Raw genomic sequence first — 27,608 nt, forward strand, 5'->3', positions numbered from 1 at the left:
TATTTTCAATCTCAGGGCTTTGGATGGTAAAGAACAAATTAATGATATATGACAGCAGCCCTTGTTACATCTCGACTAGACTACTGTAATTCACTTCTTTATGGATGTCCAAAAGAAAAAATCTGCAACATATTCAAAATCTCTCTGCTCTAGTTCTTACTTGCACAGTTGGTGACAGCCACATTACCCCCATTCTCACACAACTTCATTCTTTTTCAACTTTTAGTATTTGCACATGCTGCTTTTTACAACTTGGGCCCCACCATATTTATAGGATCTTGTATCAATTTACCCTCCGTCTCCCCCTCCCATGCAAGCTACGCTCTTCTGACCATTTACTTTTTTACGCCAAGAAAGGCTTGACTTGTCACATATATTTGATTATTTTTCTTGAAGTTACGCAATTTGTGTGTGTGAAATTTTCACTATTCATACTTGATTCTTCATATCTGGCCTTCATCATTTGGGATCACAACTGCATTCCCAACCTTTAAGCTTTTTCTCTAAATTCATTACACAACGTGGCCCAGTGTTTTGTGTCACTGCTTTATGACATGCATAATGCAGGTGCTCTGAGTGTCATGGCTACTGGGAAGGTTAAAAAAACTAAAATATGAATACTTCAGATTAACTTTTATTTTAAGAATTTAATCACTGTATTGGGGAAATAACAGAAGCTTCACAAGAAAAAAATATGACAGGGGAATTTTCAAATGCCTACAGATTACGCGAGTACTGTTCAATTAGTTGTTCTTTGTTTAAGACTATTATGATGCCATGGCTTGTTCATAAACTTGGATTTTAAAAAATTGTTACAGTAGTCTTAAACCAAGGTTTAATATCTTAAATTTTTATTCAAAATTGATTTTAAAGATGAAAATGCATTCAGGAAGTTACATAAGTATAAGAACAATACCTAAATTTACTAATTAAAGACTTCTAGAAAATATCTAATAATTTTGGTTAACAAGAAATGACAACAACCCATAAAAATATAAATTAGGCCATGAAAATATGCTTAAATTGAAGGACGAAGTCAGTTTCCTACTTTAGTGCCAACAATATTTCACTCTTAAGAAGCACTCTTGCATTTATAAAATTTTACAGCAAATATTGCTCTCACCATGTCTGAGGTTTACTAGATATGCAAGATCCATATAAAATTGAGTCAAAAGATAAATACTGCAAGTATTTCAGAGCCCTAAAATTATATATCACTTAATCCAAAATTCTTTAATAAAGATTTGTTTGGTAGCTTTGACAATTCATCAGGGTACTTGCATCAAATGTAAACAACTAAAAAACAGAACATGGAGATTCAATCCATTTGATTTAACTTGTATTTTTACATAAATACTCTCAGCACCTTTGCCTAGTATTGTATCAAACTAAAAACATAAATCCTTTATTATTAAGTGGAATATTACATTCCAAGTAGTTGATAAGAGTTAATATTTTAAAATTTAAAACAGTAGAACAAATATCCAACATCTCTATTGGCTTTTAGGGCTTCTTCACAACAAACTCAATCATTTCTTCTTGTTTCTGTTGGATACACTAGTGGTGGGTCGCAGAGCTGAAATGAGAATTGAAATTGTCATTTGAATTAACTTCAATATGCACAGTAAACTCACCAAAGGCAGAGGATTTTCCTTTTAAATCATTACTTTTAGTGCATTTTTGACCATCATGAGATGAATCGCCACAGATATATGAGTTTTGTATAGGACATCACTAAACTTGAACCATATTTCAAAATACATGTAAAACTATCATATTTATAATAACCTTTTTCTTAACATTTCTCAGTGTTGCAAATTATACAGTAAATGTGAACAGCTTTTGGTTTACACAAAAACATTTTTCATTCTTTTGTAAACAATATCTAAATGGACTGTCATGAAAGTATAGAAATTTAATATATAATTTTTAAAGGACAAACTGCCAACTTATGTTTTGCATTCAATCAAAGTCCTTGTAGGATGTAGTGACAGACCTTGGTTGACTGTTTTTTGTGATGTGGCCTCTTTCGGATTATTAAAATGGCTGACTACTGTCATGTCATTGGTCAACTGAATATCTTGATCAGCAGCTTGCTTCCTGTAAGGGAAAATAAGAGACAAACTGTGCATAAGGGATGCTCACTTAATGAATCCATGCTGTTTGATCAAGCCTTTGATATTTCCCCCCTAAGGTCTGCTATGATATTCACCTTATTTGTTTTTCCTGTTTTTGGTTGCCCTCAACAAAATTCATCTTCTGACTTTCAACAAACTTTTTGTATTTTTAATCTAGTGAAGCCTAAACGTACTGATCAGAATATGACAAGTTTAAGTTACATAGTGGTTATAATAAGTTTGAAGCAAAAAATCAAAAACATAATATGGAAAATAAGTGAATACAAAGAAAATAAACAAAAACCTAAACCTCCAGTCACTAGGACAGAAGCAGGCGATGACAATACTATGCACAGACATCTTACTGTGTCTGCAGACAAACATTATTGAAAATCAAACTCAACAATGATCATCAATGAAAAACTTAACTCTGATAAGATATGAAATTTGATAAGATAATTCTATAATACATATTGAAAAATGTAGCCACTGTTACAGTAACAGTAAAATTCACTCTAAAAGAGAGTGTTTTGTATTCACTACTACATGTGGTAAGCGAAAAACAATGCGTATAAAATGCAAGAAGAAAATACACATACTCTTGAAAGGCAGTGGAATATAAATATGCCAGTAATACAAAATATCCATGACAAGCATCACCAACTAATTATCACCAACCAAAAACCAGACATGTCCAAAGGGCTTACTTGATCACAGTATGCCTTTCTCTCTGAGCTATGTGTTTGTCATCTGTAAAGAGGATGGTGTGGTAAGGCTGAGGGAGGTCACAGGTCGGCAGGATACCTCGGGCAACACTCTGGACGGGACCAATCTGTCCATTATATACTAGCAAGTCATCCACCAACAGCTGCAATGGAATCGCAGAGTTGTATGACCATTTTTGTTGAGTTTAAAAGAAAGTTGATGAAATAAAATCATTGCTACAAATGAATTTATCTACAGTAATAGACAGAAAACAACTTCCTTTTCATTACTGGATGTAAAAATGTTAAGTGTGCATTAAAATCACCATAACATCTCCGACATATAAAGGTAAAAATGCAATGGGTACCTTAACATTTTGTTTGAACCAAAAGAGTACAAGTCTATCAATAAAAACACTTACTGCAAAGTCTTTCACTCCTCTAGTAGGAGTTTTACTGTAATTCCACAGTTTGATCATAGAAATTGTCCGAGGTTCATCAAATATCACAAATATGCGGTTCATCTGAAACATAAATTTCAACACAATTGCTAACACAATTGCCTTTTCATCAATTTGTTATCAACCAATAACACAAGTTGTTTAAAGTACAGCTTGCCTCTTGTTTATCTCAAAGTCAATCAACAGTTATCATAATGACTATAATAGTAAATAGAAGAAATTTCTGTACTGGATCTATTATAAACTTTACTGAAAATGTTAACAGGAAATGTTAAGAAAAAAAACTACCAAGCTAGGAAGTATAGGTGCCAGCCACATGTGTCTTCCATCTGTAGTGTCATTAACACCGTCAATTAGTTTGTCTGGAGTTCTCACGTCATTTGAAACTCCATCAAGTACATTAATACTATCAGGATAAGCAGCAATATCTGCAAAACAGGAGTTTTTTAGCAGTAATCATATTTCTTGTCTGGTGTTTCTTGCTAACATGGGCTTTTATGGAATGCAGTTTTACCTTCTCCATTATATTTATTGTGTGACTTATGCGCCAGCCTGTACAGGCAAAAAATGCACACACACACACACACACACACGTGTGCGCATGCTTGAATATGACAGCTTGCTACAATACATCACATTAAACTACAATATAATAACTACATAATTAAGATAAGTACATCTTGTAACATCCCTTTAAGAAGTAAATAAATGAAATAATATATGTAATAATTGTGACTGGGTGCCCTTCAGTTGAGAAAAGCTTTTCTTTTATCAGAAGCTTCTTGTATTAATAAGGCCAGTGCAGTAATAGTGGGCTCCCTTTTTACAGATTATAATTTTTTCTTTATTGCAACCAATGTGGGTTGATTTGCCCACAATAAGGCATAGCTTATAAAGTAATATAAAAATGTAGTTCTATACCATTTTTTACAATGGATTTATGTACAATAAACAAAACTCACTTAGATTTTAAAAAATAAGAAAACATACATGTAGTTTTTATTTTGACTTACTGTTCTCCACAAGGTCAATCTTGTTTCCAGCAGCATCATAAAATTCCAGGCCATTCAGGCCTACATAATAGGGGTCTCCCCAAGTAGACAAGAAATGGAGTTGGTAGATAACTGAATAGGTTAAAGATACATCCCTTGTCATCTTATTTACTAATTCACAAACCAATTTGAGTATTGAATATTGTGTAACTTGGCTTTTTAAGTTAATTTTTATAAGGCCAGTTTATAAATGTATTCTCTGCTAAAAATAGCAGGTTCATTTTGATGAAAATTGACAAGGCTCTATTTTTTTTATCCTTAAAACTGGGAATATCACTGAAAATATACTTAACCAACAGGATAGAAAAGTGGACTCATCCTATAAAAATGATATCATTCAGAAAGGATACACCCACAAGGCATTTGTACAGCTTCATACTCCTGACTAGGTTCTTCAGTGACTACTTTACTTTGCCTATTTCACAAAAAGAAAACATACTCAATATCATCATCCATACACTTAAGATAACACTTGTATTTTACATAAAGTACATGTACTTTCATTAAAAAACAAAAAGCAAAACGATTTTGAATCTTAACAGTGTAAAGATGCAGCCCTGTGAAATCCATTCTGCTAGAACATTAAAAATAGTTGAATAGTTTAAAAGAATACAACGCTACAAAGGATCCTGAATTTCTTCATTAGAAAAGACTAATTCTGAAACCATGTACAAATGGCAACTGACCTCATTTTTCCATCTAGCATTGGGAAAGTAACTTCTTCTGGTTGTCGAGAAAATGGAATTTCCTGCATGAAATCAAAGAAGCAGTTTCCAGGACCTTTCCTGACCAAGTGACCGCTGGGAGGAGAGATCACTTTCCCATCTAGAGTACAGTGCAAAATCTGGGCCTGAAATTTACAAACCCATCTATGAAAATAAATTGCTGTTTTGCTTATATACCGACACTAGAAAATAGGGAAAAAAATTACAATGAAAAGCCCTTTTCTGAATTCAGAAAAAAAAACAACTGGTTTTCTGTTTTCCCCCTTATATGTGAAGTTAAATCTGTGAGCATCTTACCCCTCTGTATGTGTCTTCTGCAGATTTATTGTAATTCCATATTCTTAGAGCTACCATGGCAGTGGGCTGGCCAAAGTCCACTGTCACTAAGTGGTCTTCTCCCTCTGTGTATGGCACTAGCCACATGTGCTCATCAGACATAGTGATGTTTGTCCCATCTATCAGCCTGCATAGGAGAAAATAACATATCGCCAGTATAAATGATGTCTCATTTTAACAAATAAAGAGAGATGTGCAATAAACCACAGGGAAGATTCAAAACAGGGAAATCACTCATATGGCTATCATGATATGGCTGCATTAAATCCCTTAAACTGTTAATTAATATCAGTGGGTGTAACTGGATTGTTCAAGTGAAGTGCACCTGGAAGGAAGGCTCAAGTCAAAATACAGAACACTCCACTGTTTGATATCTATGCGCTGGAACATGTCAGATTATTTCAAAGTTACAAAATCCATGTGCATGTACATATCTCAACATTGTATCTCTGATAAAAGATACCCATCCAACCTCAGAGGACTTACTTGTCCAATGTCCTGTCATCAGTTTCATAGCCTGGTAAGACATGGAGATCCCTGGGGTTAGCATCTATCATATTCATGGTAATAGGTAAAGCCTCTCCATCCTTCCCTACCACCTCCAGCCCTGTCAAACCAAGGTAGTGATGGTCACCCCATGTGCTGGTGAAGTTTAACTGGAGACCTGAAGTTGGATCATCAAATTATGCTTCAGTAAAGTATTTTATTCTTCCTTTAAACATGGTTTGACTGTCACTTACTTTAATTTGATGGTCCAGAGGCTATGTTTTTGGTTAAAATGCACTTGACAATCCTGGCAACAAGGGCTCTTTTTAGATGAGATTAGACATTCTAAAGACTAAAAAAATCAAATGTTATTGATACAAAATTTTATGTTTAACGATAGTTTTAGAATATTTAATAATCCTTTGCATACACTGCCCAGTGTAGACCACTAATTCTCCTTCATAAGATATATGACTATGATCATCTTGGGGTTGAACAGTGCTGACATCTTGTGTCTCAATTTTGCCTCTTCCTCTTGTTCCTACTGCACAAGTGAATGGGCGATCCTGTAAGTACATTACTTAAGCATTTTAAATGCTTGTTCAAAACTATAGGCAAACACCTAATGAAAATAACATTAATAGTAATGCATAGTGATTAAAGTTGTTTCTTACTTTTCTGAATCATTTATTAAAATAAGTGAACTAATTCAGGTGTCTTTTCAATAATTTCAAAACTCACAAATACACGCCTTAATTTCAAATTTAAAATTTTGATGTTAAATGCATAATACCTGGTTCTCTTCATCAGCTGTTTTTGGCCTTTCAAATGGCACATCATCCTCCATTTCATCCTCACTAAAAGCCTCTGCCTCATAAGCTTCATCATTGAGTGAAACAGCCTCCAAGATTTCCTCATCAACAGTAAACAGTATAGTCTGAAGAAGAATGAAAAAAGGAAAAATTAAAATTGCCATAAAAATTTATTCGTAAAACAGGTGTTAGACAGCAAAGACTGGTATACATGTATATGCAGACAAAGTGCCACAAAACTTTAGTAAAATTACTCGCAGTGTGTAACGCTAGTCTTGAATTTTTAACAAATCCAGTTAATTCAAAGTACAACAAAAAATCTGGCAATCACAGGGTGGACAGGTGTATTGGAAACTTATTAGTAAAAGCAAAATTTAAGATGGGGAGAGACACAAAAATAAAGTTACTGTTTCTGTATGGAGACATAAATGAATATTTGAATGCCTCGCTTGCATGCTCTATAATGCCAATAAAATCATATCTGTTTCTTATTATTGTACAAAGGGATGCTAGAGTGACTACAGCCTGTCTTAATCATGGCCAAATTAGGCCACACATATTATGATCTAGTGTAAACTGCACTGAGATGTAATGGAGTGCATAAAAAACAGACCCTTTTTTTACTTTTTTAATAAACAACTACACATGAAGCATGCCATGTCATCAAAGTAAGATACATCCTTGCCGGAGATAATTTTACAATTACAGAATTTCGATGTAGTTGTATAAATTTCCAGGAAATTGGCACGTCTATCTGGTTACACTCAATCATGCTTATCCTTGATGACATTTAACACTCACATTTAACACAGATTGAAAACACCAGGATACTGGTCCAGCCAAGGTATTTAAGAACTACTCAATTCAACCCCTAGAACAGGCAGTTTCTACAGCAGGCATAATATTTGAAGATGGCGTATGAAGTACAAGCAGCAATATGTATTGTATGCCTAGTTTTGAGTGGATATGGCAAAGGGCAATGTGCAGGTAATACATTTTTTTTTACTTATATATAAAAGCAGTATTGGCTATACAGATTGCATGGGCTAATATACCAAAGGCAAGCCACACCCTTGCAAAACAATGAATTCAAATTTGGCTTTGCCCTGCAAGGGCAAATAATACAAGGTGAAAATAATACATGTAACCTTTCACTTCAGCCTCAGCCAAATGAAGCAGAAAGTGGTCCAAAAACATGTAGTTATAGGGTGCTTCTGACAAAGGAACACAACATAGTGTTGATTATTGTTAGTTTTCTAAAATAGTCGGAAACGACAGGAAAACTGACAAATCATTTTCTATTCCAACAAAGTTTTTCATAACTTCATAATTATCTTCATATATACACACATACCGACATATATATATACATGTTTATAGGTTCAGACCAAGTTTCCTGCACATGTTCATGCCCATCTGTGACCCCCAGATTGTGGCTTTCTCAGTTATGAGGAACACCTCCATGGGACCTTTGAATGCCGACACCATCATCAGCTTTGATAGAATACTATCTAATGCAGGTGGTGGCTTTAACCAACAGACCTCCAAGTTCACAGCTCCACAGTCAGGTACCTATGTTCTGTCAATGTCTGTGAGTTCTACAAATAATGGGTTTTCATGGGTACGGATGTACAAGAACACTGAAAACCTCGTATCTGTACATGCATACGGCAAGCCTTATGCTATGGCATCTAACCAAGTGATTGTGCCACTGATGGAAGGAGATACAGTATGGCTGGATTTGGCAGCAACTTCGGCTATATTCGGCCAAGGTGGTCCAAGGATTTACAATACCTTTTCTGGGTTCGAACTTTAAAAGTTACCAGGCAGAAAATCTATTTCCAAGAATGTTTCACATTTTCAGACAAGCTCGGCAATTATAAATACTTTAAATTCATAATCTATAAATACTTTAAATTCAATCTGGCTGCACCTTCATGACTGTTGAACCTTTTATTGATAAGAGATTATTTTGATGTCCAATTTTGTAATATCAAGAAAATAAAGAGTCTTAAATTTGAGCAAAGATTTTCACTCACTAAGAAATACATGGTAAATCTATGCTCTGAAATATTAAGATGAATGGGATTTTTGAAAGAAAAAAAAAAAAAAATATATATATATATATATATATATATATATATATATATATATATATATATATATATATATATATATATGTTTTAAAATCCCTGTTTCATGAAGATACTCACATCCCCAAAAGCTTCTGTTCCTCCCATGACCCCACCACAGGCACGAGCTATCTCCCCCTTGAAGATGAAACTGCCGTCCAGCATCATTTCCACATCTTTGGCACCTCGATAAGAATGAATTCTGGATTTATTGTAGTTCTGGAACAATAGAAAGAAGTGAGTAATACCAATTCCTGTTTTTCTTGGGTGATCAAGGGTGCAGGACAAAAAAGAATGCCATCACTACTTACAAATTTAGCCTTTTCACATTGCTGAAACATTTTATTTTGAAATAAAAAAAAATATAGTAATTTAAACCAAAGCACATTATCCAGAAAATTCATGACTTTGTCTTAATGCCCTGCCATGAGTAGCTCCATTAAAAGCAAGCTTAATGAAGGGATGAAACTCATATTTCCTTTTCAGAGAAATATATCATTACAGGATCCATTTTCCTATATCCTGTTCTCAATATTCAATTAACATAATAATCCAGTAGTACTCTATTTACCCAAAATTACAGGTGTCTTTTTCCAGGAAAATACTTTTATTTCATGCATTTGGCTTCAATTTTCCTATCTTACCGAATGTTATAAAGACAATTATTTCCTTCACAAGAGAATTATCTTTTCTCCAATTACATGAATCCATACTATGAATATAATAAGTCAACAGGCAAAACTAAATCTGGTCACCTACCCATATCCTGACCATTGCCACTTTGCATGGTTCCTCAAATGTAATATAGATAAAGTGGTTTCCTCCTTTGGTAAAAGGGGCCAACCACATGTGTATGTCATCTCTGGTCCTATTGATCCCATCAATTAAATTAGCTGCTACACGAGGATCTTTGCCATAATCATTCAGCACATTTATGTCTGGTGGGTTAGCTGAAATCTGCAAGATCAAACATGTTTCACAATGATATATCACTAACATAGGTGAGAAATGAATTTTCCACAGACAACAGATGATGGAAATCTGCTACAGATATCTGCTGCAAATATTCATCAAGAGCTTCATAAATATTGAATCAATCTCTATAAAAACTGGTTGGATTTTGCAAAATGGAAGGCAACTGATGATAGCATTATGTTACTGAAAACGTACACAAGCTCTCCTAAATGTACGTTTTAAAGACAAGAAGTCTTTATTTCTTATACTCTTACTTTTGCCACAGGAACTGGCACCCCTTTACTGCTGAAGATTTCAATACCATTGAGACCCACATAGTGTTTATCACCCCAAGTAGACTTGATATTTATCACCAGTTCTTTCCCAAATGGAAGTTCGGGGATCATAAAGTCCTCTCTATAAAACAAAGGAAATAATTTAAACATTTTTTAAGTCACACAATAAGCATTGGACCTTTGTAAAGGGAAAATATTACTTTTCTGAAAATTTCAACCTCTGTCCCTTTATTACCAAGGCATACCATATCTAATACTGTTCTCAGAATTACTTTCCATAAACCAGCCTCAACAGTTCAGGATCAGGTATACCTTTTTTTTTAATGAAAAAAGAGTGATTAATGTGTGTGACATTTCTCTTATTTAATCTTTAATTTGATTGTCACAATATATATTTTTTGTGTTGTCAGTCTGTCCTTACTCAATCCCAGTTTCTTCCTGGATTGTCGGTTCAAATGGCTGCTTTTTTTCCAACTGCAAATATTCATCAAGAGCATCACCTGAAAAAATTGACAAATCATAACTTACATAATTATTCAATCAATAGACCAAACTGCACATTAATTAGAAACTTTAATATCACATTGTCATACAAAAAAATTAAGATGTGTTCCTTTAAGAAGAGCATAACTCAAAAGTTGACCATTATATTGTTGATTCTTTGAGAAAAAATCTTCTTGACACTATTTATCAAAATAATTATGATATCAATTTCCATCAAATATTTTCTTCTTTTATGAAGTATTTTACAAAAAAAAAAAGGATTGGTTGAATCTTTTGCAATCACCTTCAAAATCTACTGATATCCTTCCTTTATGAGACTTTGAAAATAAGTCCAGTGATGTCCAAGACTCTTCAAGACTAAACTCTTTGAGGTGTTTCTTCTTATTCCTGTGATTCTCTCTTTTCTGCTCAATTTTCTTCATTGGTGGTTCATCGTCTGAGTCTATGGAGACTTGCCTTTGCCTCCATCTTAATTCTTCATTTTCATCAGCGACATGATCTTATGGAAATATAACATACACAAGGAATATTACTCTAACATACAGAGAGTAGCTGAAAGTCACTTGAATGAATTTAAATCTTAATATTTTTATCTTAATAAAAATTGGGCCTTGAATCATGGAATATGAGATTTAATAAAACTGAACATCTAACTCTGATGTAATTATTAAACATTCTCAAGGAAGTGATCCATGGTTTTTGACCACTGATAGCGAAGGAAAGATTTCAATCAGACTACTACATGTAACAAATCAGAGTAAAGGAAACATATCATCAATCAGGCGGCAAACAATATGGCAGATTACAGATTATACTTTCAGTCATTATGTTGTGATGCAGATCTCAACCAAATTCAGTTATTGTATAGAATTCAAATGCTATCAAATCAATCAAAATTAAAGAATAATTGTCTTGGCCAAAATATATGCAACAGAAATGCTTTTAAAGAAGCACGGCTAACTGGTATATTCTAGAATAGCTTTTCAAGTCAGATCATTTTTTCTTTTGCTTATTTTCTTAAAAAGGTCTATTGAATTTAAAGGCACAACAACCTGGGGTATGCTTTCTCCTGTCCCTCTTCCCGTCAGTGTCTGGGTCCAGGACAGTGGGCAGTGCCTCCACTCTGAAAATAACAACAGTGCATTCAGTTTGGAAATCCTAGTCTACAAACACAGTTAGATTGACATCAACAGGCAATTACCATTAACATTTTGAAAAATAATCATTTTCACTAATGTCTGAGGTTGACATGCAATAAACTGTTCACTTTTTACAATTAACAAACCCTAATCATACACTGACCCTGCACTCGGCCACATGGGCAGGGCATCATCTATGGTCTGAGGCTGAGCGCTGGAACGTGACCCTGCTCTGCTTTCTGGGGGAGCAATGAAAGGGTCTGCAAGAAAATGACTCACAGTCACTTAATGCACAGTGCATCAAAGTCATTATGCATGATGTATCTTTTTGTGTAAATACCTTGGCCAATACAATATTCCAAAATCAGATGTACAACTAGGAGCTATGTGGTTGAGAATTGAAAACACAATTAATGTTAAATTTTGCACCTTTTTTAATCCATCCAACTATCTTCAGCATGAAATAATTCTTGACCTTTTAAAATATTGCTCAGTAAATAAATATATCTCACCAGTTATTTCTTCTGCCTTTAACCACTTAGGGACTTCCTTAGGCTTTGATGGTCCACTACTAATAACAAACAATTAAAACATTATACATAAGACACCTATCAATGAAAAAAACAAATTAAACACAAATAAAATGAATAGTATACCAAATTTTCCTTTGCGAAAATAATCAGAGTCAACAGCAAAATATCTATGATTAAATAATTTTGTAAATTCATAAAGTTAATTTGTTAATAAAAGACACACATGATATTCAAACAAAAATTCCACAACAGTACTATTGTAACTTTTAGTAATGAATTAGTGTACACTTTTAAGAAAAGGCAAACAGAACAAACAGATTTTTTATATTTCTCAGTGAGATTTGCATTTGTTCAGTACATAAGGACATATATTAGTACCATCTCCTAGTGGCAAAATATGAAAATGAATTAAATCCATGTACCGACTGATGGAAAATAAATGCTGTAAAAGCACCATGTGCGGTATAAATTTTAGCACTATAAATATTCAGCTGCATCATTACCACCAACCTTTAAAGATCAATCACTTAAATTTTGCCTCTTACCTGCATCATTACCATTTTTATCAAGTTATTAATCAAAATTATAGGCAAAATCATGATAAATCAGCATAAGCTATAATTTTTGTACCTGATCAATGACAGGCATCTTTTCATGAACGCAACATGAGCAAAAAGATTTGCAACTAAAACATTTTGATATATTTTGCTGCCAGAAGATGGCACTACGGGTACTTAGGAAGCATGTTTACTGGGGTCTACTGGCTTCTACACTAGATTCCAGCCACTGGGGTCTGCTTGGGCTATGGCTACCAGCTCTACTACTGGGAAGATTGAAGAAGACATTTTTGGTGATACAAAAATCAAAGTGCTATTGAAAACACAGTATAAAATTGTCTCACTGCAAACACAACACACAGGTTAAATTAATAATGTGACTATATGTGTCTACAGATCAAGGTTAATTAATCACACCACATCTAGAGCAATATATTATTAAATACATTATCTTCCAATGTTATCAATTATACCTTTACATCAACTTGGCATTTCATCTGCTAAACATATATTATTAATTTCAATCTACTAGGCTTATGTTGTATTCTCTCCATACTTAGTAATTTCCTGTATCTGTTGTAACATGGAGACCCCATCCATACTGTCACTGACAGAGTCCTGCACATCTGTGGTTAATACTGGTTCCTTGGATTTTGGTGTCTTTTCACTAGCCTTTGACGTCTTTTTCTCTGGTGTTATTGTTTTTTCATCAGCCTTGGGTGTCTTTTCTATTCCCTTTGGGTTCTTCTGTTTGGATTTACTTTGGGATAGTTTTGGATTACTAAAAACCCAAAATGAATTTAATACTTTCTTTAATCACAGTTAATTTTTTTCTGCAGTAAAAATAAACTAAAGAGTGAAAATAATTTCTCTGGATAACAAATAAATCTACATATCTAACATTATTACTTAACAGAACAATCCTTATCAATAAGTTTTTACATAGGCAAATAATGTTTTATTTATATTGCAAAACCAATTCATTTAAGTACCTGTCACTTTTTCTTGGACTAGGAGAAGGCTGGTCTTTCGATTGTGGGTCAAAATTTGCTGCCATTCTTTTAGAAACTTTGGGAGATTTTGCTGTTATCACTTTGGGGTCTGGGTTGGTACTTTGGTTGGTCTCCTTTGATATTGAAGCTCTGATTGATGCTTAAATGCAATATCAACACATATATGTACAGAATTGAAGAAAAATTGTTTTAACAAAACACAGAAAACATGTTTACAGTAACTAATCACAAACTCCTAAATACTGTTTTAAAAGAGTTAAAAATTACTAAAAAGCAACTGATAAAAAATATGCAATTAAATGAGCAATCATTTATTTTCAACCCTCTCAGTTAAACAAACTAACAGAAAAAAAGAATACAGCAAACATTCTATTTTAATTTCATTTAATATAAACTCATGATCACCTCTGACGTGTGTTGAGGCTGTGGTGTCATCCACCACTGGTAACTGTAAGTTTCCTGTGGAGTGGTCAAGTGTCCTGGTCTCGGGCCTGGTTGGAGAGTGGTCACTGAGAGTGACAGTCACAGATCTATTGACATCCATACTCCTTTCAACTCTGCCCTGTGCCAGCTGGTTACCCACAGCTGCACTATCGCTTCCCTTTTGATTTGATTCAGAGGTATCATCCTCTCTTAATACTATAGTCTTACTGTAGTCAAACACCTGATTTCCACAGCCTTTGTCTATGTCTCCACTGAATATCAACTCTGCCCCCAAAAACACTTGCATAGCCTTAACTCCAACTGAAAGTTCCTGGAATGTGCAAAGAAAACACCTCTTATATACTTCCTTGTACTAAAAAAAAATCAGTTGCATTTTATAATATTCTGATGTTAAAAAATTGACTCCTCTCTTCTTACTTAAGATATATTTACAACCTATGACAAAATGAAGCCTTCAAAACACCTGTCCAGGTAATTCATTTAGTGACACTAGATTTTTAAGCATGGCACACTCACATTGAGACTCTTGTTATAATTCCATATTCTTAACTTCGAGATTCCAAATTCTTTAGAGCTGTCTTTGCCTCGCTTTACATTGAGTGTGATCTCAACTGGTTTCTCAGGTACAAAAGAGCAGCTCCACATATTCCTTTCCTTAGTAGTCTGAAGAAAGTGAAGACATAAAATATAGATATTACAAAATTACCAGATTTCTATTTATCCTATGATTTGGTACTTCAGACAGATACAAATATTGATATATGACCAAGCCCTGCAGGAAAGAAGAGACTATTGTTAATAATACATAAACATATATGTATTCCCTTTTTAACTTAGTGATGTATCACAGAAAATAGTAGGAAAAACAGAAAATAAAACAATATTAGATTCCCAAGCTAACCTTCTGAATTATCACAGCATCTCTATAACAAATTAAAAATTTAATTTCCACAAGTTGTTCCTTACCTTAAATCTCCCGTTAAACAGATTGTCTAAGTCCCCTTTGCAGTCCTTGGCACCATAAACCTGTACATCCCCACAGGTAAGGTCTATTCTATTCCCTTCACTATCAAATGCCTGGATTTCAGTGAGGCCGATTCTGCTCGGGTGTCCCCAGTTAGAAAGCAGCACCAGGTGAAGCTCAACTATATCTTCTGATTGAACTGGGTTAGGAGATACCTGGAAGATGAAGACCAGTAGAAAATTCTCTTTGTTGAGAAGCTTATCACATCTTACAGAATCTCATACAAATTACAAAGAAAAAAATGTACACTAAATACAGCACTTACCCCGTCAATTGCCACTTGCCTCTTCATGGAACCACCTCGTTTTTTGTCGAAGGGATGTGAAATAGCTTGTTCCCCCACTCCAGTAACATCCTGGCTGTTTGGCTTGGACATAGCTTCTGAGGATAATCTGGGTGAATTCTCTGCAGAGGCTGTGTCTTCAATCTTGGACAGTGCTTTGAGAAGTTTTTTCTGCTGCCTAGGAAGTAATTTTATATTTGTGGTTTATTTTGCATGATTAGATGCATGAAGAAATGACAGGGGGAACATGAATGACTACTGGTGAGCTGGGGAGCACACTTTACAACAGCACACAGTGTTACATCACTGCATGTCAAAATATAGCAAATACAAGTTAGAATGTTTTTATGTGTAACATAAAACAATGGAACTCCTTGAGTTATACTTACTTCCCTTCCATCTGAAGCACTTTCTTTAATACTTTGGTGAGTTTCTCCTCACTAAGTTGTGGTGGAGAGACATCTACTGGAATGTTTTCTGCTGCATCAGGGACTTTATTCTCTGGCAGCTTGGAAGTCACAGAGCTTGGACGGACATTTTCTGATTTAGAATTCATTGGCAGAGATACCTGAAAGGTAAGATGTTATTTCTAAAACACTAAAACAGTATATTCTACCATATTTATCTGATCTAAATGCCCATCACCTGACAACAAAAGTGAAATACCAATTTTTTATATAATTCTGAGACTAAATTTGTAATAGCTATGATGCTCCCTTTCATTTTATATTTAATTCAAGAAAAATAAATATTCAAAACATGCTGTTATTTTCTTTTCTGCCTGCCACTGATTTGCAAACTTTGATGTATCGTGCCTTCCACCCAACCCTCCCCTTCACTACTGACTTGAAAACATACTACAACATCTTGAATAATTCTGCACTCATCTCCTATCTATAATCAGTGGCATAAAGATATTACAAAAAAAGTTTAAAAAAAACAGCAACAATAACAAAAAAGAATAAAGACAAAACCAAACATTTGCCCACCTGCTGTGACTGTCTGGACGGAGCACTCTTGGTATCTCTGGCATATTTCTCCACCTCTGCATTCTCTGCTTGGATGGCTTGCAGGACAGCTGAGCGGTCAACTGTGCTGTCCAGTTGGGAACTGGTGGATTTACTCTTCTTACTGGCAGAGAGTGGACGGCTTGGCTTTCTGAGTGGTTGGTCTGCAATATGGTATTTGAAATTAAATAAAATTGCTCTTCATAAATATTTTAATTTCAATTTTAAGTCATCAGGTATGCTGTATTTCAGGTAAAATTTTTACTTTATTAAATAATATCAGAGATAAGGAAATAAATAAAATACTAATATGTAAACAAAAATAAGGCATGTCTCTTTTTTTGTTGTTATTTGCTAAAATAATGCTAAACTCCTACCAGGAGCCAGAATAACATCTTTAGAAGCAGGCTTAGAATCCTCCTTTTTGGGTTTTCTGGGTGGTGGATCTTCTGCAAGTGATCTTCTTTTTCCTGATGACAAATCTCTTTCTTTTCTCTTACCTTAAAAAGTAAAAACAGTAAATTTACTAAACATTAAAAAAAGTTGAAATTTCCACACACTTTTAAAATGTCAGTGGATTTTCAACTTTAAGTAAATAAGCATAATCTATTGAAACAAATTTAAAACCTCAAAAATAATTCAATACACTCAACTCAACCAGATAAAATAAACAGTGGGAAAGCATATTCTTAACCTATAAATTTAAGATAAAACCCAAACTCAATCCATTATTTTTTCATTGCTTATTTCACATAACTGACACAAACTCTGGATCAAGTACATTGGAAATTGGAAATATGAAAATTTTGTACCAATGCTGGGACCAAATTCCAGCACTATCATATCTCCTGGAGCCCACGGATTCTCCTCCAACGTTTTTTGTCTCTTTACTTTCTCAACTGGCTGCTGTGACTGTGCCACATGTTTCGTTTCTTCTCTCCTCCTCCTTTCAAAAGAATCTGCTACCATATCTTCCTCTACCTCAGCAATTCTTTTCTCTGTCACTTTCTCTGGTATGGGACTCTGACCTCCAGTTTCTTCCTCTCCCTATGTGAAATCAGCAGCATATATGACTCTTCAACACTTACATTTTTCACTTACATGGAGCATTTTTAAATTTCTTCAATGACATAAATTATATTTACTACTAGTACTTCATAATGATTACCTCATTTGACTGAAAGCAAGAAAATAATAACAATGATGGATTTTATGCAACAAATATTTGTTACTTAATAAAATGATTTTATTAATAATTAAGCCCATTCAATATAATTCAAAATATATTTTTTTCTAGAAATATACAAGAAGGCATGTGTCCTTACACTGCTTATCTCCTCAGCAATGCTCTGTTGTATACTTGCATGCAACTCCATACTTTGCCTTAGTTTCTGATAAGAAAAAAAAACATACAAAATGAACAGGTTTTTGTTGTTGTTGTTGTGTGAATGCACATCAGTGCATGCAAGTGTGTATATATGTGTATGTGTGTGAAAATTTTACAATAAATTAGTTAAAAGAATAAATATCTGTTTAAAATGTAAACTACAAGCTTTAAATGCTGAAGAAAACTGCTAACCCTGATTGATTTTCTCATGCAACAACATTCTTTATGGATTTTGTTCCAATACCACCACTTATCCCTTCAAATTAGTAAACCATGGATACCTTCACGTCATCCATACTAAGCATGAGGTGTTCACTAATTTCATCCTCATCTTCCTCTTCTTCTTCTTTCTTTGCTGCAGTTTTGTCTTCAGAATTTCCCATTCCCTGGTCAAACTTGGAAGCATCTATTTCCAAGTCACTACTGTCCTCTCCACTGTGGCTGTCCACAAATCTGCTCATGTGCCTGGTTAGCTGCACAGATATGGATTAAGTGCTCATCACTATCAATATTGCATGATGATGAGTTATGAGGGTGTCAAAACCCATGATAAAGGTAAAGAGAAACACTTAGCTGAAACTCCCACTTAAACATGTTAGTGTGGCAGCAATGATTTATCAATATGACAGGTTGCATTGATTTCTCTAGCCAAAACCATGCAATATCAATTTCAGCTCTGGTGCCTATTAATATTCCATTCTGAACACTTCCCAAGTGATTTAAATCAATTCCATGGAAATGTCTGACTTAAAAATCGCTGACTAGATTCAAACACCTCCACTGAATATAGACCTATACATTTTGTAAGGACACTTACTGCAAACATTAACTTGAAACATTCATGTAAAAATCAGGGTAATTTGTTCTGGATGTACAATATCATAAGAATGTGTGGATATCAAAAATCTATATTTTGTACAGCAATGAGACCTTCACCAAATATTAATCAAGTGTTAGTTACTTACTTCCTCATGTTCATCTTCACTATCAATTCCATCATCAGATTCATTACTTAATTCTTCCTCCTCAAAGTCATCTTCATAGTTTCCTGTCAATAATTCTAGAAATAAAATTCTTTAAAATGCAAACTTGGTAAAATTTGCAGAAATTTATCAATAAAAAATAAGTTAATTCTAGAGAAAATAATGGACCAAGCAAAAATTATGCAAATATTATACTAAAAGTGTGTACCAAAAAGTGACGTGACTGAAATGTTCCATTTGTTTTCTTGAATAACCGCATTGTTAGGAAAACTACAGCATATTATCATAAATTGCCACAGTGACAAATACAAAGGGTATGTCTGGTGAGGAATGCGCTCCTCTTGAACATCTCAGTTCCCACAGGGTGCAATACAATAACTTTGTAACAGAGTACTAGCGGACCCTGTGGTCAGAGAATATGACAATGAGTCAATGATAAATTGAATTTGACACTAGACTCACCAGGTGCTTTAATCTTCATTTTGTCCCCTCCACTTGTCTTTATCTGAACTGACCCTGCCAGCCAATTTTTCCTGTGCACCTTACTGGGAGCTGTCTGTGCCCTCTTCTCTTTCTCACTCTGTTCCTGCTCCAATCGTTCTAATTCTGCAAGATCATGCATATCTAGGTTTCTCTTTTTGGCAATATCTAAAAAATTATTTATTGACTATTAGTCATTACTGTATAAATGTAGTTTATATAGGTACTAGTATATACATGTATTATCCATAATTGCAAGAGTATTATTTTAACCATGTTGAAAAAAAGCTTTTACACTACATGTTCAAATACATAATACTTATTCAATTCCACAACTTACCCCCTGCTGTCTTAGGCTTAGGAGTGGGTTTGATAGTCCTGGGGCTGGGGGTAATGGCCTTCCCTCCCATCCTGGACCTAGCACCTGTATTAGCTCCATTCACATACAGTGAGAACCCTTGCTCTTTCCTCTCAAGTTCAATTTCTTTATTATTTTTCTTCTTCAGTTTTTTCACCAATCTGTTTGAAGGAAAGAAGAAAAATAAATTAACTTATATGACTGGATTCATTTGTCTCTTGACACTAACAAGTTAGATTGAATGAAAGCATCCTCTAACAATAGGCTCAAGTGGTAACATTTACTTACCTATTTCTCTGTTGAAGTAATAGCAAGTATTCTTCATAGCCTGCTGGTACCTCTTCCTTTACTGCTTTAACCTGTAACAAGATTTGATAAGCTAGATGGACCACAAAATACACCTAACAAAAAGAACACCACCACTGCAACTACTGTATAATTCAAAAATTTTACCTGACAACAGAATATCTAAGTACTTTAGGAAAAATGTGTTTTCTGCTTACAGTTAATGTTGAAATATATATCTAAATTACTAAATAAATCTACGAATGAAAAATAAAAAACCCGCTGATAGAAAGAATGACAGTTGCACAGCACAAAACAGACATGACCACATACTTTTTCATCTTCACTGACTATGTGAGCTTTGGCATACCCTCCTTGGCCCCATTGCTTTCTCCCTCCTTCAATATAAGATAAAAAAGATAAATCAAACTTAATCAATGGTTGTCTTTCACAAACCCAGGCTCTCTGATATCACTTACTAGTAAGTTAAGCTTTACCCCAGTATGTAACGTCACTTACAGACGGTGTGCAGAACTGGTAGCACTGCTGCACACAGATTGAATAAAAAGACTAAAGCATTACCAAACTGGATCATGGACCAATACCAAACTTGACAAGGCAATAAAAAGATAAATATAGGAAAGCTACTACATACTAAAAGGCGTAGTATATATGAGTTAAGTTAAATATTGCAAAAGGATCGATGAAAGATGTACGACATGTACGACGCTCAATCAGCTGTCAAAACTGGAAAACTTGGAGAATAGACAGACTGTAGACATAGAAACTGTAAGAAGATGGGGTTGTTGGCCAGGCCAGGTAAATGCAACTTACTTTCCATGGTAATCTCTCCAGGAAAATATCACAATTCACGTAACTTCATTCTCTAGCTTAACGATCAATCAAACATAAACATTGCTGAACGTGCAGGAAGTATTCAACATGGCGAGAATTGACCTACTGCGCAACCGCAAGTAAACTTCCTGTTTGTAAGCGTGGAACGTGAAACTGAAAGCTGGGTTGCAAATGGCAAAGATATTAAGGTAAATTATAGAAATATGCTCAATATAACATTGGCATGTTTTATTTACATGCATTGACAGTATGTATGACATGTGTTATCTTTGTAGTATGGGACAGAGTTCATTTGATCGAAATTGAATTCAGATGGCAATGTTATAACTCATAAGTTATTTGCATGTTTTAATTTTTTTATTGTTGGTATTTTATTGCACTTGCAGTGGAAAGGAACTCTCTAAATATAGAGACAGGAACACAGACTTGCCACAGAAAGGCGGACACAAAGACTATGCCCCTGACGGATCATGGCTACAAGACAAAAAACTGGAGAAAATTTTTTTAGAAAGACGTGAAGTACTACAAGAAGAAAAAGTGGGCAGAATGTATGTATAAGATGTAGAGCAGTATATCAACAAACCTTGTGTACCATTCTTTTTTTAAGACAGCATGAGAATAAAAAAATTTATTTGTGTGTATTTAAGTTGTACTGTACCTCATTTTTTAAGTTGGATTTTATCAGATTTTGTCTGGTTCTTGGCAACAACAACAACAATAATAAAGATTTTACAGTTATGGTGCCAACTTAAATGCACATGAACTCTCAATGTAACTAGTTGCATTTCAGTGGTGCCTTGTGTCAAGGTGAATGGAAGCCTGAAGAGAGGGTTATCGAACTGAAACAAACTGTAAGTATATTGTTGTGCATACTGTGAAATCTATGTAAAAAAAATCATAATGCACCAGACAAGATTTATTGAAGCATTTATGCCTCACCCTATCAGCTAGTTTAACAGAAGGGATCTACTTGACTTGTCTACACCTCATATTAAAAGTAATGTTAATAATAAAAAAAATGCAAAAGAGTTCATGTTGTAGTAACATCAAATAGTCACTTTTGTGACTTAATAACACTAACAAATGATTTAAGCAAAATCTCCATTGTAGGGCAAATTTTTTCACCACATGGGTTATGCTGAAGGTGACCACTTATGCCTCTATCCAGAGGAGGCATTGTTCCTCTTGGAAGTGGTAAGATATGGCTGCTTTTACACATATGCTAAAAAATAATAACCCCCAATAACTGCATTTCAATCAATAGTCAGCCTGCTATTAGTGTATAGGTCTTAAGAATATTACTTATAAACCAGTGATAAATAAAGTATTATCTTGTTTGTATCTTGTAGTGCTCTCTAGAAGTCTACTATGCTGGTCTCCCGCTGAGTATTCAACAGGCTTATTCCATGTTTCTGTCAGAGTCCATGACCTTGGGGGAGTACCAGACGTATTCTTATTTATCCCGGCTGGGTTATATTGTCATGAGACACTCTGGACCGTGAGTATTTAAATATATAATTTATGTCATTTACATTTTTATGTACAGACACAGATGTGTCTGTACATATTGCCATCACCTGCGTCTGTCGTCGCCGTCGTCGCTGTCGCCGTCGCCGTCGTCGCCGTGCACTTTCCTTGTAAACACGATAAGTGGAAGACAGTTTTACTTTTTGGCTTTATATTTACAGAGCTGATGAATATTCATAAAATGCAGGTCAAGTTCGAAAATCAGCATGATCGGGCCATTATTGTAGAAGTTATGCTGTTTTTTCACTTTTCAGCATATATGCAACACTGTAAACACATTTCAACAAAAACCAATAGGCCTGTTGTCATGAAACTCACAGGAAAAATTGATCTTACTAAAACGCAGGTCAAGTTCGAAAATCGGCATGATCGTGCCACTATTTTAGTAGTTATGCTTTTTTTTCACTTTTCAGCATATATGCAACACTGTAAACACAATATAAGAAAAACAGATAGGCCAATTGTCATTAAACTCACAGGAGTGGTCATTCCTGCTAAAATGCAGGTTAAGTTCAAAAATCAGCATAATGGGGCCATTATTTTAGAAGTTATGCTGTTTTTTACATTTCCTTAGATTCAATTCTTAGGCATGTTAACAGTTTCATTATTTAATTAATAAGATATGTAAAAGTGTTTTTTTGACATTTCCTGCATCTTTACAACATTGTTAGTTGATTTTGTAAAAATGATGTTAAACTTGTTATTGTTTATTGTGTAATAAAGTTTCAAAAATGGAAATAAACTCATATCATTGCAGTTTGTCAGACTGAATCATTCACTATGTTCAGAATTTCAGAACGGAAGAAATTGGACATTTAACACTGCTCTATTGATATTTTTCCCATCTCATCAATTTTCTTAGCTGGTCATATAAAAATGGCAGTAAACTGTTAATTTTGTTTTATGTTAAAAATTGTTAAAAATGGAAATAAATCCATTTCAGAACAGTGCTGTCTTGTTTACATTTTGGCATTTTCAAGTTGTGACTTTGAAGTTCCATGGGCCTGAAGACCTTTGCTAGTCACATTTTCTGAATATCCATCATACTAATATTTTATTATTAAAAATTGATGGTTATTATGCTGTTAAAAATTATGTAATATTGCATCAAAATTTGAAAAAAAACTAATATGGGCACTGCTCCCATTGTGACCATTTAAGAAAAACCATGTCAATTACTGTTCTCAAACAGTACAGTAAATATATATAAATGTGTCTGTACATATTGCCATCACCTGCGTCTGTCGTCGCCATCATCGCCGACGCCGGCGCCTTGCACTTTCATTGTAAACATGATAAGTGGAAGGCAGTTTTACTTTTGGGCTTTATATTTATAGAGCTGATGAATTTTCATAAAATGCAGGTCAAGTTCGAAAATCAGGATGATCGGGCCATTATTGTAGAAGTTATGCTTTTTTTTCACTTTTCAACATATATGCAGCACTGTAAACACATTTCAAGGAAAACCGATAGGCCTGTTGTCATGAAACTCTCAGGAGTAATCGATCTTACTAAAACGCAGGTCAAGTTCGAAAATCGACATGCAGCCTGAGTTGGAAAAGCAGTCTAATTGGCTTCTTTTTCTGGGCCTGAAGCCTTATGCTTGTTACACATTTAACTTACGTTGGTATTACCTGTTGAGCATAATTAAAATTTGATGTTGAATTTGCAGTTTAACATAATGTACTTTTGCATCAGAATTGACAGTAGCCTTTTTTGTTATTTCCTGCTTTTTGTCTGTACATTTGACAGCTTTGCTGCCTTGTATTATTGAATGTTTGTCTATGAGTTTGTGTTTGTGTATGTGTGTGCGTGTGTATGTGTGTTTATACATGTGTATTATCATGCATGTATGTGCCTTTATTCCAGTGATATTGTTATTTAATGGCCACCTTTGGATTAAAGGGATAATAACTCTTCGTATGAGATCTATATTTCACAATAAAAAGATTGTGAATAACTCATAGAAATATAATATATTCTGTTTTACCACAAAAACGACAGTTATAGCTATTATTCTGATATCTGAGCTTGTCTTTAGACCACGTGGCCTCCATTGATGGCTATACTCAACAAAAAAACAAACTTTTTAGGAAAAAAACAGGGACTAACTTTGAATGTAAAAATGGATTCATTAACCATTGGTAAGTATGGGAAAATTGTTGTTTTCTCCAGGAAAATTCATTTTTTGGCCGAAACGAAGGGTTATTATCCCTTTAACAAATGATACAAAATAAACATTTGGACGATCATTTATTCCCAGGTCTTCTGTGACAGCATATGAAAGGCAGATCAGATTGGATCAGCACATTAGTGACATTTCATACAGCAAAAAGAGAAAAAATATGGATGATGCAGGGAATACGGCTTCAAAATTAAGCAAAACTGAAGAAAGTTTTAATGCACAGAGTAGTGAGATGTGTGACAAAATCCCTGATCAGACATCTGATGCCACTCATAATGATATGCCAATTGCTTCTACTGATAAAACAGAAAAGTTGGCTGGTTCGCTTCCAAAAAAATCTGTACAACACTTCCTTCCATATACGATGTGGAACTTTGATGAAATCAACTTCCCAGATATTGGAAGAAAGGATTTGCAAACACATACATTGCAAATGATGCCTCCTCGAAAAAATTTACTCCCATCTGGTGTGAAAATAAATCCAAATTCATGCATGGTAGATGTGCGTAAGTTACATTCCTCTGGTGAAAATGCCACAGGTGGCAATGATGAAGATGATGATGGTGATGACAGTCATATTTATACAACAAATAACCTAACATATTCCCTGATGAATGCCTCAGTCATGAAGGCACAGGTGAAAGCTAAAAACTGGAGTGAATACAAGGCAGAGTGCAGGAAAATGGTCACAGATTTCAGGGTTGAGCAGTCTCCAGTTGGGGTGCTGTGGCAGGGAGAGGTCACCCCATTGGTTACACCTGACATGGCTACTTGTACAGGTGAGTACGTATGTCCAGCTGGAAACTTGAAACAATGAGCTTCAGTTTGATGCCCTATACGTATAGTATATTCCATCAAAAGCCTATGAAAATAGATTTTAAAATCTTTTTAATAAAGTTACTTTAAGATGCAGAATTCTTTCATTTGGGCTCAGTGCCTATATATAACTTTTGTACAGCTGATGCTTTCTTGGCATTATTGGATGCAGTCACTTTACAAAATGATGTGATCAATTTTTTTTTTACCACATAGTTGCCTTTTCATAAATTGATGGGGGGGGGGGGGGGGGGGGGCAACTTACCCCAGGGTCCAACTAGCATGGTCTCCCCTATCATATGAAAAGACAATAAAGAAACATTTTGGTGTACTTATAAAACTAGCATATAAAGACAAAGAAATATATATGATTATTTATGTTTTTCATAGGTAATTTACTAGAGCATCTTCAAGTTATTGAAAATATCCACCAAAATAAGAAGAAAGAGTAAGTTATTTTTATATATTAGCAAGAAAAACAAGTAAATCAATAGTTTGCTTTAAGAAAGAAAAGTTTTTTTTTACAAGTTAATATCATTGGCTTAAAATTGTGTTCACAATTTAATATTCTGCATAAATTTTCTTTTATTTATGCTTCATCGTAATTGCATGTTTCAGAAAAATATCTGTAGTTACTGGGAGCAGAAAAATAAGTTTTGATGTATTTAAACCAGACTCCAACTTTAAAAAGTCCCAGCCAGGTCTTCCAGATCATAGGATATGCGTAATTAGGTAGGAAGAGTTTTATTATATTATTTATTTAACTTGTACATTTCAGTAAACGGGTAGATAGCAATTCTGATTTTTGTCTTCAGGTGCAGTGTACTCTTTGGGTTGATTTAAAGTCTAGACTAGAGAAGAGAGTATTTAAAATGTTCATATCCATACATTGCAGTTACATTACAGAAAACTTAGATTTAAAAGAACAACTATTTTGGCAAATGTCTAACATTTCAGCTCATCAGAAAAACCTCCAGACCTTGGTCAGTTGATTGGGTTACAGAAGCAATGCAGTGATGGTGTACCACTTCACTGGTCTGTGGTAGACCATGGAGATATAGCCTTCTATAAATATTGCTATACTTCCTTACCTGTTGATGTGACCATGGGCTAATATTTTGAGTGGCCACAATTTTCTGGACTGCAGAGGTGTGTCTTTGAGGAACATCTGTCCTTGTTCACTTTATGTTAAAAGGATAACAACATTTTGGCCAAAAAATGAATTTTCCTGGGGTAAATGACAAATTTCCCATACAAGTTTACCAATGGTTAATGAATGCATCTCTACAGAGCTAGTTCCTGTTTTGTTTTTTTGTTTTTTTCTAAAAAGATTGTTTTTTTTTTGTAATAATCTCTTAAGAGATAATGATCTCTTAAGAGATAATTACAGAGTTTAGCTATTTATGGAGGTCACATAGTCTGATGACAAGCACCAATTTCAGAATAATTGCTATAAATGCCGTTTTTGGGGTAAAATAGAATATATTATATTTCTATGAATTGTTTACAATTTATTTATTGTGAAATATAAATTTCATATGAAAAGGTGTAAGCCCTTTAATTATGAAAAAAGATGTTTGATAATGAATGCAGCAGTACTCTGACATGTTATACCAATGCCTAAATATGTTTTACTATTTGATATCATTAATTTAAATAAAACTGATTTACTTAGTTTTCTTGAATGTAGTCTTTTCCTTTGTTTTGTTCATCAAATTTTTAAAGAAAAAATAAAACCATTAGACTTATTCATAGTTATTTTTGATATTCACCAAGACTGATATGTTGACGAAAAAAAAGTAAAACTGATAATTTTTTTAAGGAATGAAATCATGTCATCAATTTTGCACCTCAAATGATGGTTTACAGTTAATAAAGTACATTATGCACTTTTTAGCTGTTAAAACAGCATAATTTGATAATTATTAAGTTGATAGAATTTAAACAACTTAAAGCAAAATACAAATGATGCGGAAATAAATAAAAATCTAGAATTTTTTGATGGTATGTGAGTGGAAAAGGTGTGCTGCCTTTGAGTGCGTCAGTTGTGGTAAATGTTTTGCTGTGAAGAACACAGTGCACCTAGCACAATTATATGCAAAGGGTCAGTGCCAAAGCGGTGATGTTTTGTACCAATCAAAACTATTCCAATT

The 27,608-nt window shown here is 34.2% G+C and overlaps 3 protein-coding genes across 7 annotated transcripts; 2 read left to right on the top strand and 1 right to left on the bottom strand.

Moving 5' to 3' along the window:
- Positions 1–618: 618 nt before the first annotated feature.
- Positions 619–21,039, bottom strand: LOC106152181 (katanin-interacting protein). 5 transcript variants are annotated; one of them, XM_087003814.1, is made up of 39 exons: positions 20,907–21,039; positions 20,406–20,470; positions 20,076–20,146; positions 19,770–19,948; positions 19,412–19,597; positions 18,932–19,026; positions 18,248–18,439; positions 17,905–17,970; positions 17,392–17,626; positions 16,957–17,079; positions 16,562–16,743; positions 15,962–16,140; positions 15,555–15,750; positions 15,232–15,444; positions 14,782–14,928; positions 14,227–14,575; positions 13,801–13,960; positions 13,365–13,589; positions 13,003–13,071; positions 12,231–12,286; positions 11,882–11,978; positions 11,632–11,702; positions 10,863–11,078; positions 10,497–10,575; positions 10,055–10,196; positions 9,585–9,782; positions 8,907–9,044; positions 6,675–6,818; positions 6,312–6,447; positions 5,882–6,059; positions 5,357–5,522; positions 5,021–5,184; positions 4,685–4,749; positions 4,296–4,406; positions 3,571–3,710; positions 3,244–3,345; positions 2,825–2,985; positions 1,997–2,100; positions 619–1,576 (listed from the first exon to the last, which is right to left on the bottom strand). In XM_087003814.1, exons 1-39 carry the CDS (start codon positions 20,911–20,913, stop codon positions 1,530–1,532), a joined length of 5,454 nt encoding a protein of 1,817 aa, XP_086859940.1. In that variant the 5' UTR covers positions 20,914–21,039; the 3' UTR covers positions 619–1,529. The 5 variants fall into 5 exon arrangements, with proteins under 5 accessions (XP_086859940.1, XP_013381134.2, XP_013381133.2 ...); XM_013525680.2 differs by having other exon boundaries at positions 12,231–12,289; XM_013525679.2 differs by having other exon boundaries at positions 13,003–13,074.
- LOC106152183 (complement C1q tumor necrosis factor-related protein 6-like) lies at positions 7,452–8,694 on the top strand. The gene is made up of 2 exons (XM_013525683.3): positions 7,452–7,680; positions 8,074–8,694. The coding sequence occupies exons 1-2, from the start codon at positions 7,631–7,633 to the stop codon at positions 8,507–8,509; spliced, it is 486 nt and encodes a 161-aa protein (XP_013381137.2). The 5' UTR covers positions 7,452–7,630; the 3' UTR covers positions 8,510–8,694.
- On the top strand, positions 21,008–27,129 carry LOC106152184 (tRNA-splicing endonuclease subunit Sen54). Its single transcript, XM_013525685.2, has 9 exons — positions 21,008–21,115; positions 21,314–21,475; positions 21,718–21,778; positions 22,038–22,121; positions 22,277–22,425; positions 24,718–25,418; positions 25,846–25,903; positions 26,074–26,187; positions 26,413–27,129. Exons 1-9 carry the CDS (start codon positions 21,099–21,101, stop codon positions 26,567–26,569), a joined length of 1,503 nt encoding a protein of 500 aa, XP_013381139.2. The 5' UTR covers positions 21,008–21,098; the 3' UTR covers positions 26,570–27,129.
- Positions 27,130–27,608: the final 479 nt, after the last annotated feature.

The sequence above is a fragment of the Lingula anatina genome, chromosome 2 (genome assembly GCF_051362555.1).
Source record: "Lingula anatina isolate TDL-2025a chromosome 2, LinAna3.0, whole genome shotgun sequence".
NCBI classification, from domain to species: Eukaryota; Metazoa; Brachiopoda; class Lingulata; order Lingulida; family Lingulidae; genus Lingula; species Lingula anatina.

What these genes read in the sequence shown, in the direction of transcription:
- LOC106152183 (XM_013525683.3), top strand. Translation starts at nt 7,631, where the DNA reads ATGTATTGTATGCCTAGTTTTGAGTGGATATGGCAAAGGGCAATGTGC. An exon ending in TGGCAAAGGGCAATGTGCAG is followed by an intron (nt 7,681 to 8,073) that starts GTAATACATTTT and finishes ACATGTTTATAG; the next exon opens with GTTCAGACCAAGTTTCCTGC.
- LOC106152184 (XM_013525685.2), top strand. An exon ending in CATTGTTCCTCTTGGAAGTG is followed by an intron (nt 22,122 to 22,276) that starts GTAAGATATGGC and finishes TGTATCTTGTAG; the next exon opens with TGCTCTCTAGAAGTCTACTA. An exon ending in GTCATGAGACACTCTGGACC is followed by an intron (nt 22,426 to 24,717) that starts GTGAGTATTTAA and finishes ATTTATTCCCAG; the next exon opens with GTCTTCTGTGACAGCATATG.
- LOC106152181 (XM_013525677.2), bottom strand. An exon ending in TTACTTCAACAGAGAAATAG is followed by an intron (nt 19,949 to 20,075) that starts GTAAGTAAATGT and finishes TCCTTCAAACAG; the next exon opens with ATTGGTGAAAAAACTGAAGA. An exon ending in CAGCTGATGAAGAGAACCAG is followed by an intron (nt 6,448 to 6,674) that starts GTATTATGCATT and finishes ATGTACTTACAG; the next exon opens with GATCGCCCATTCACTTGTGC.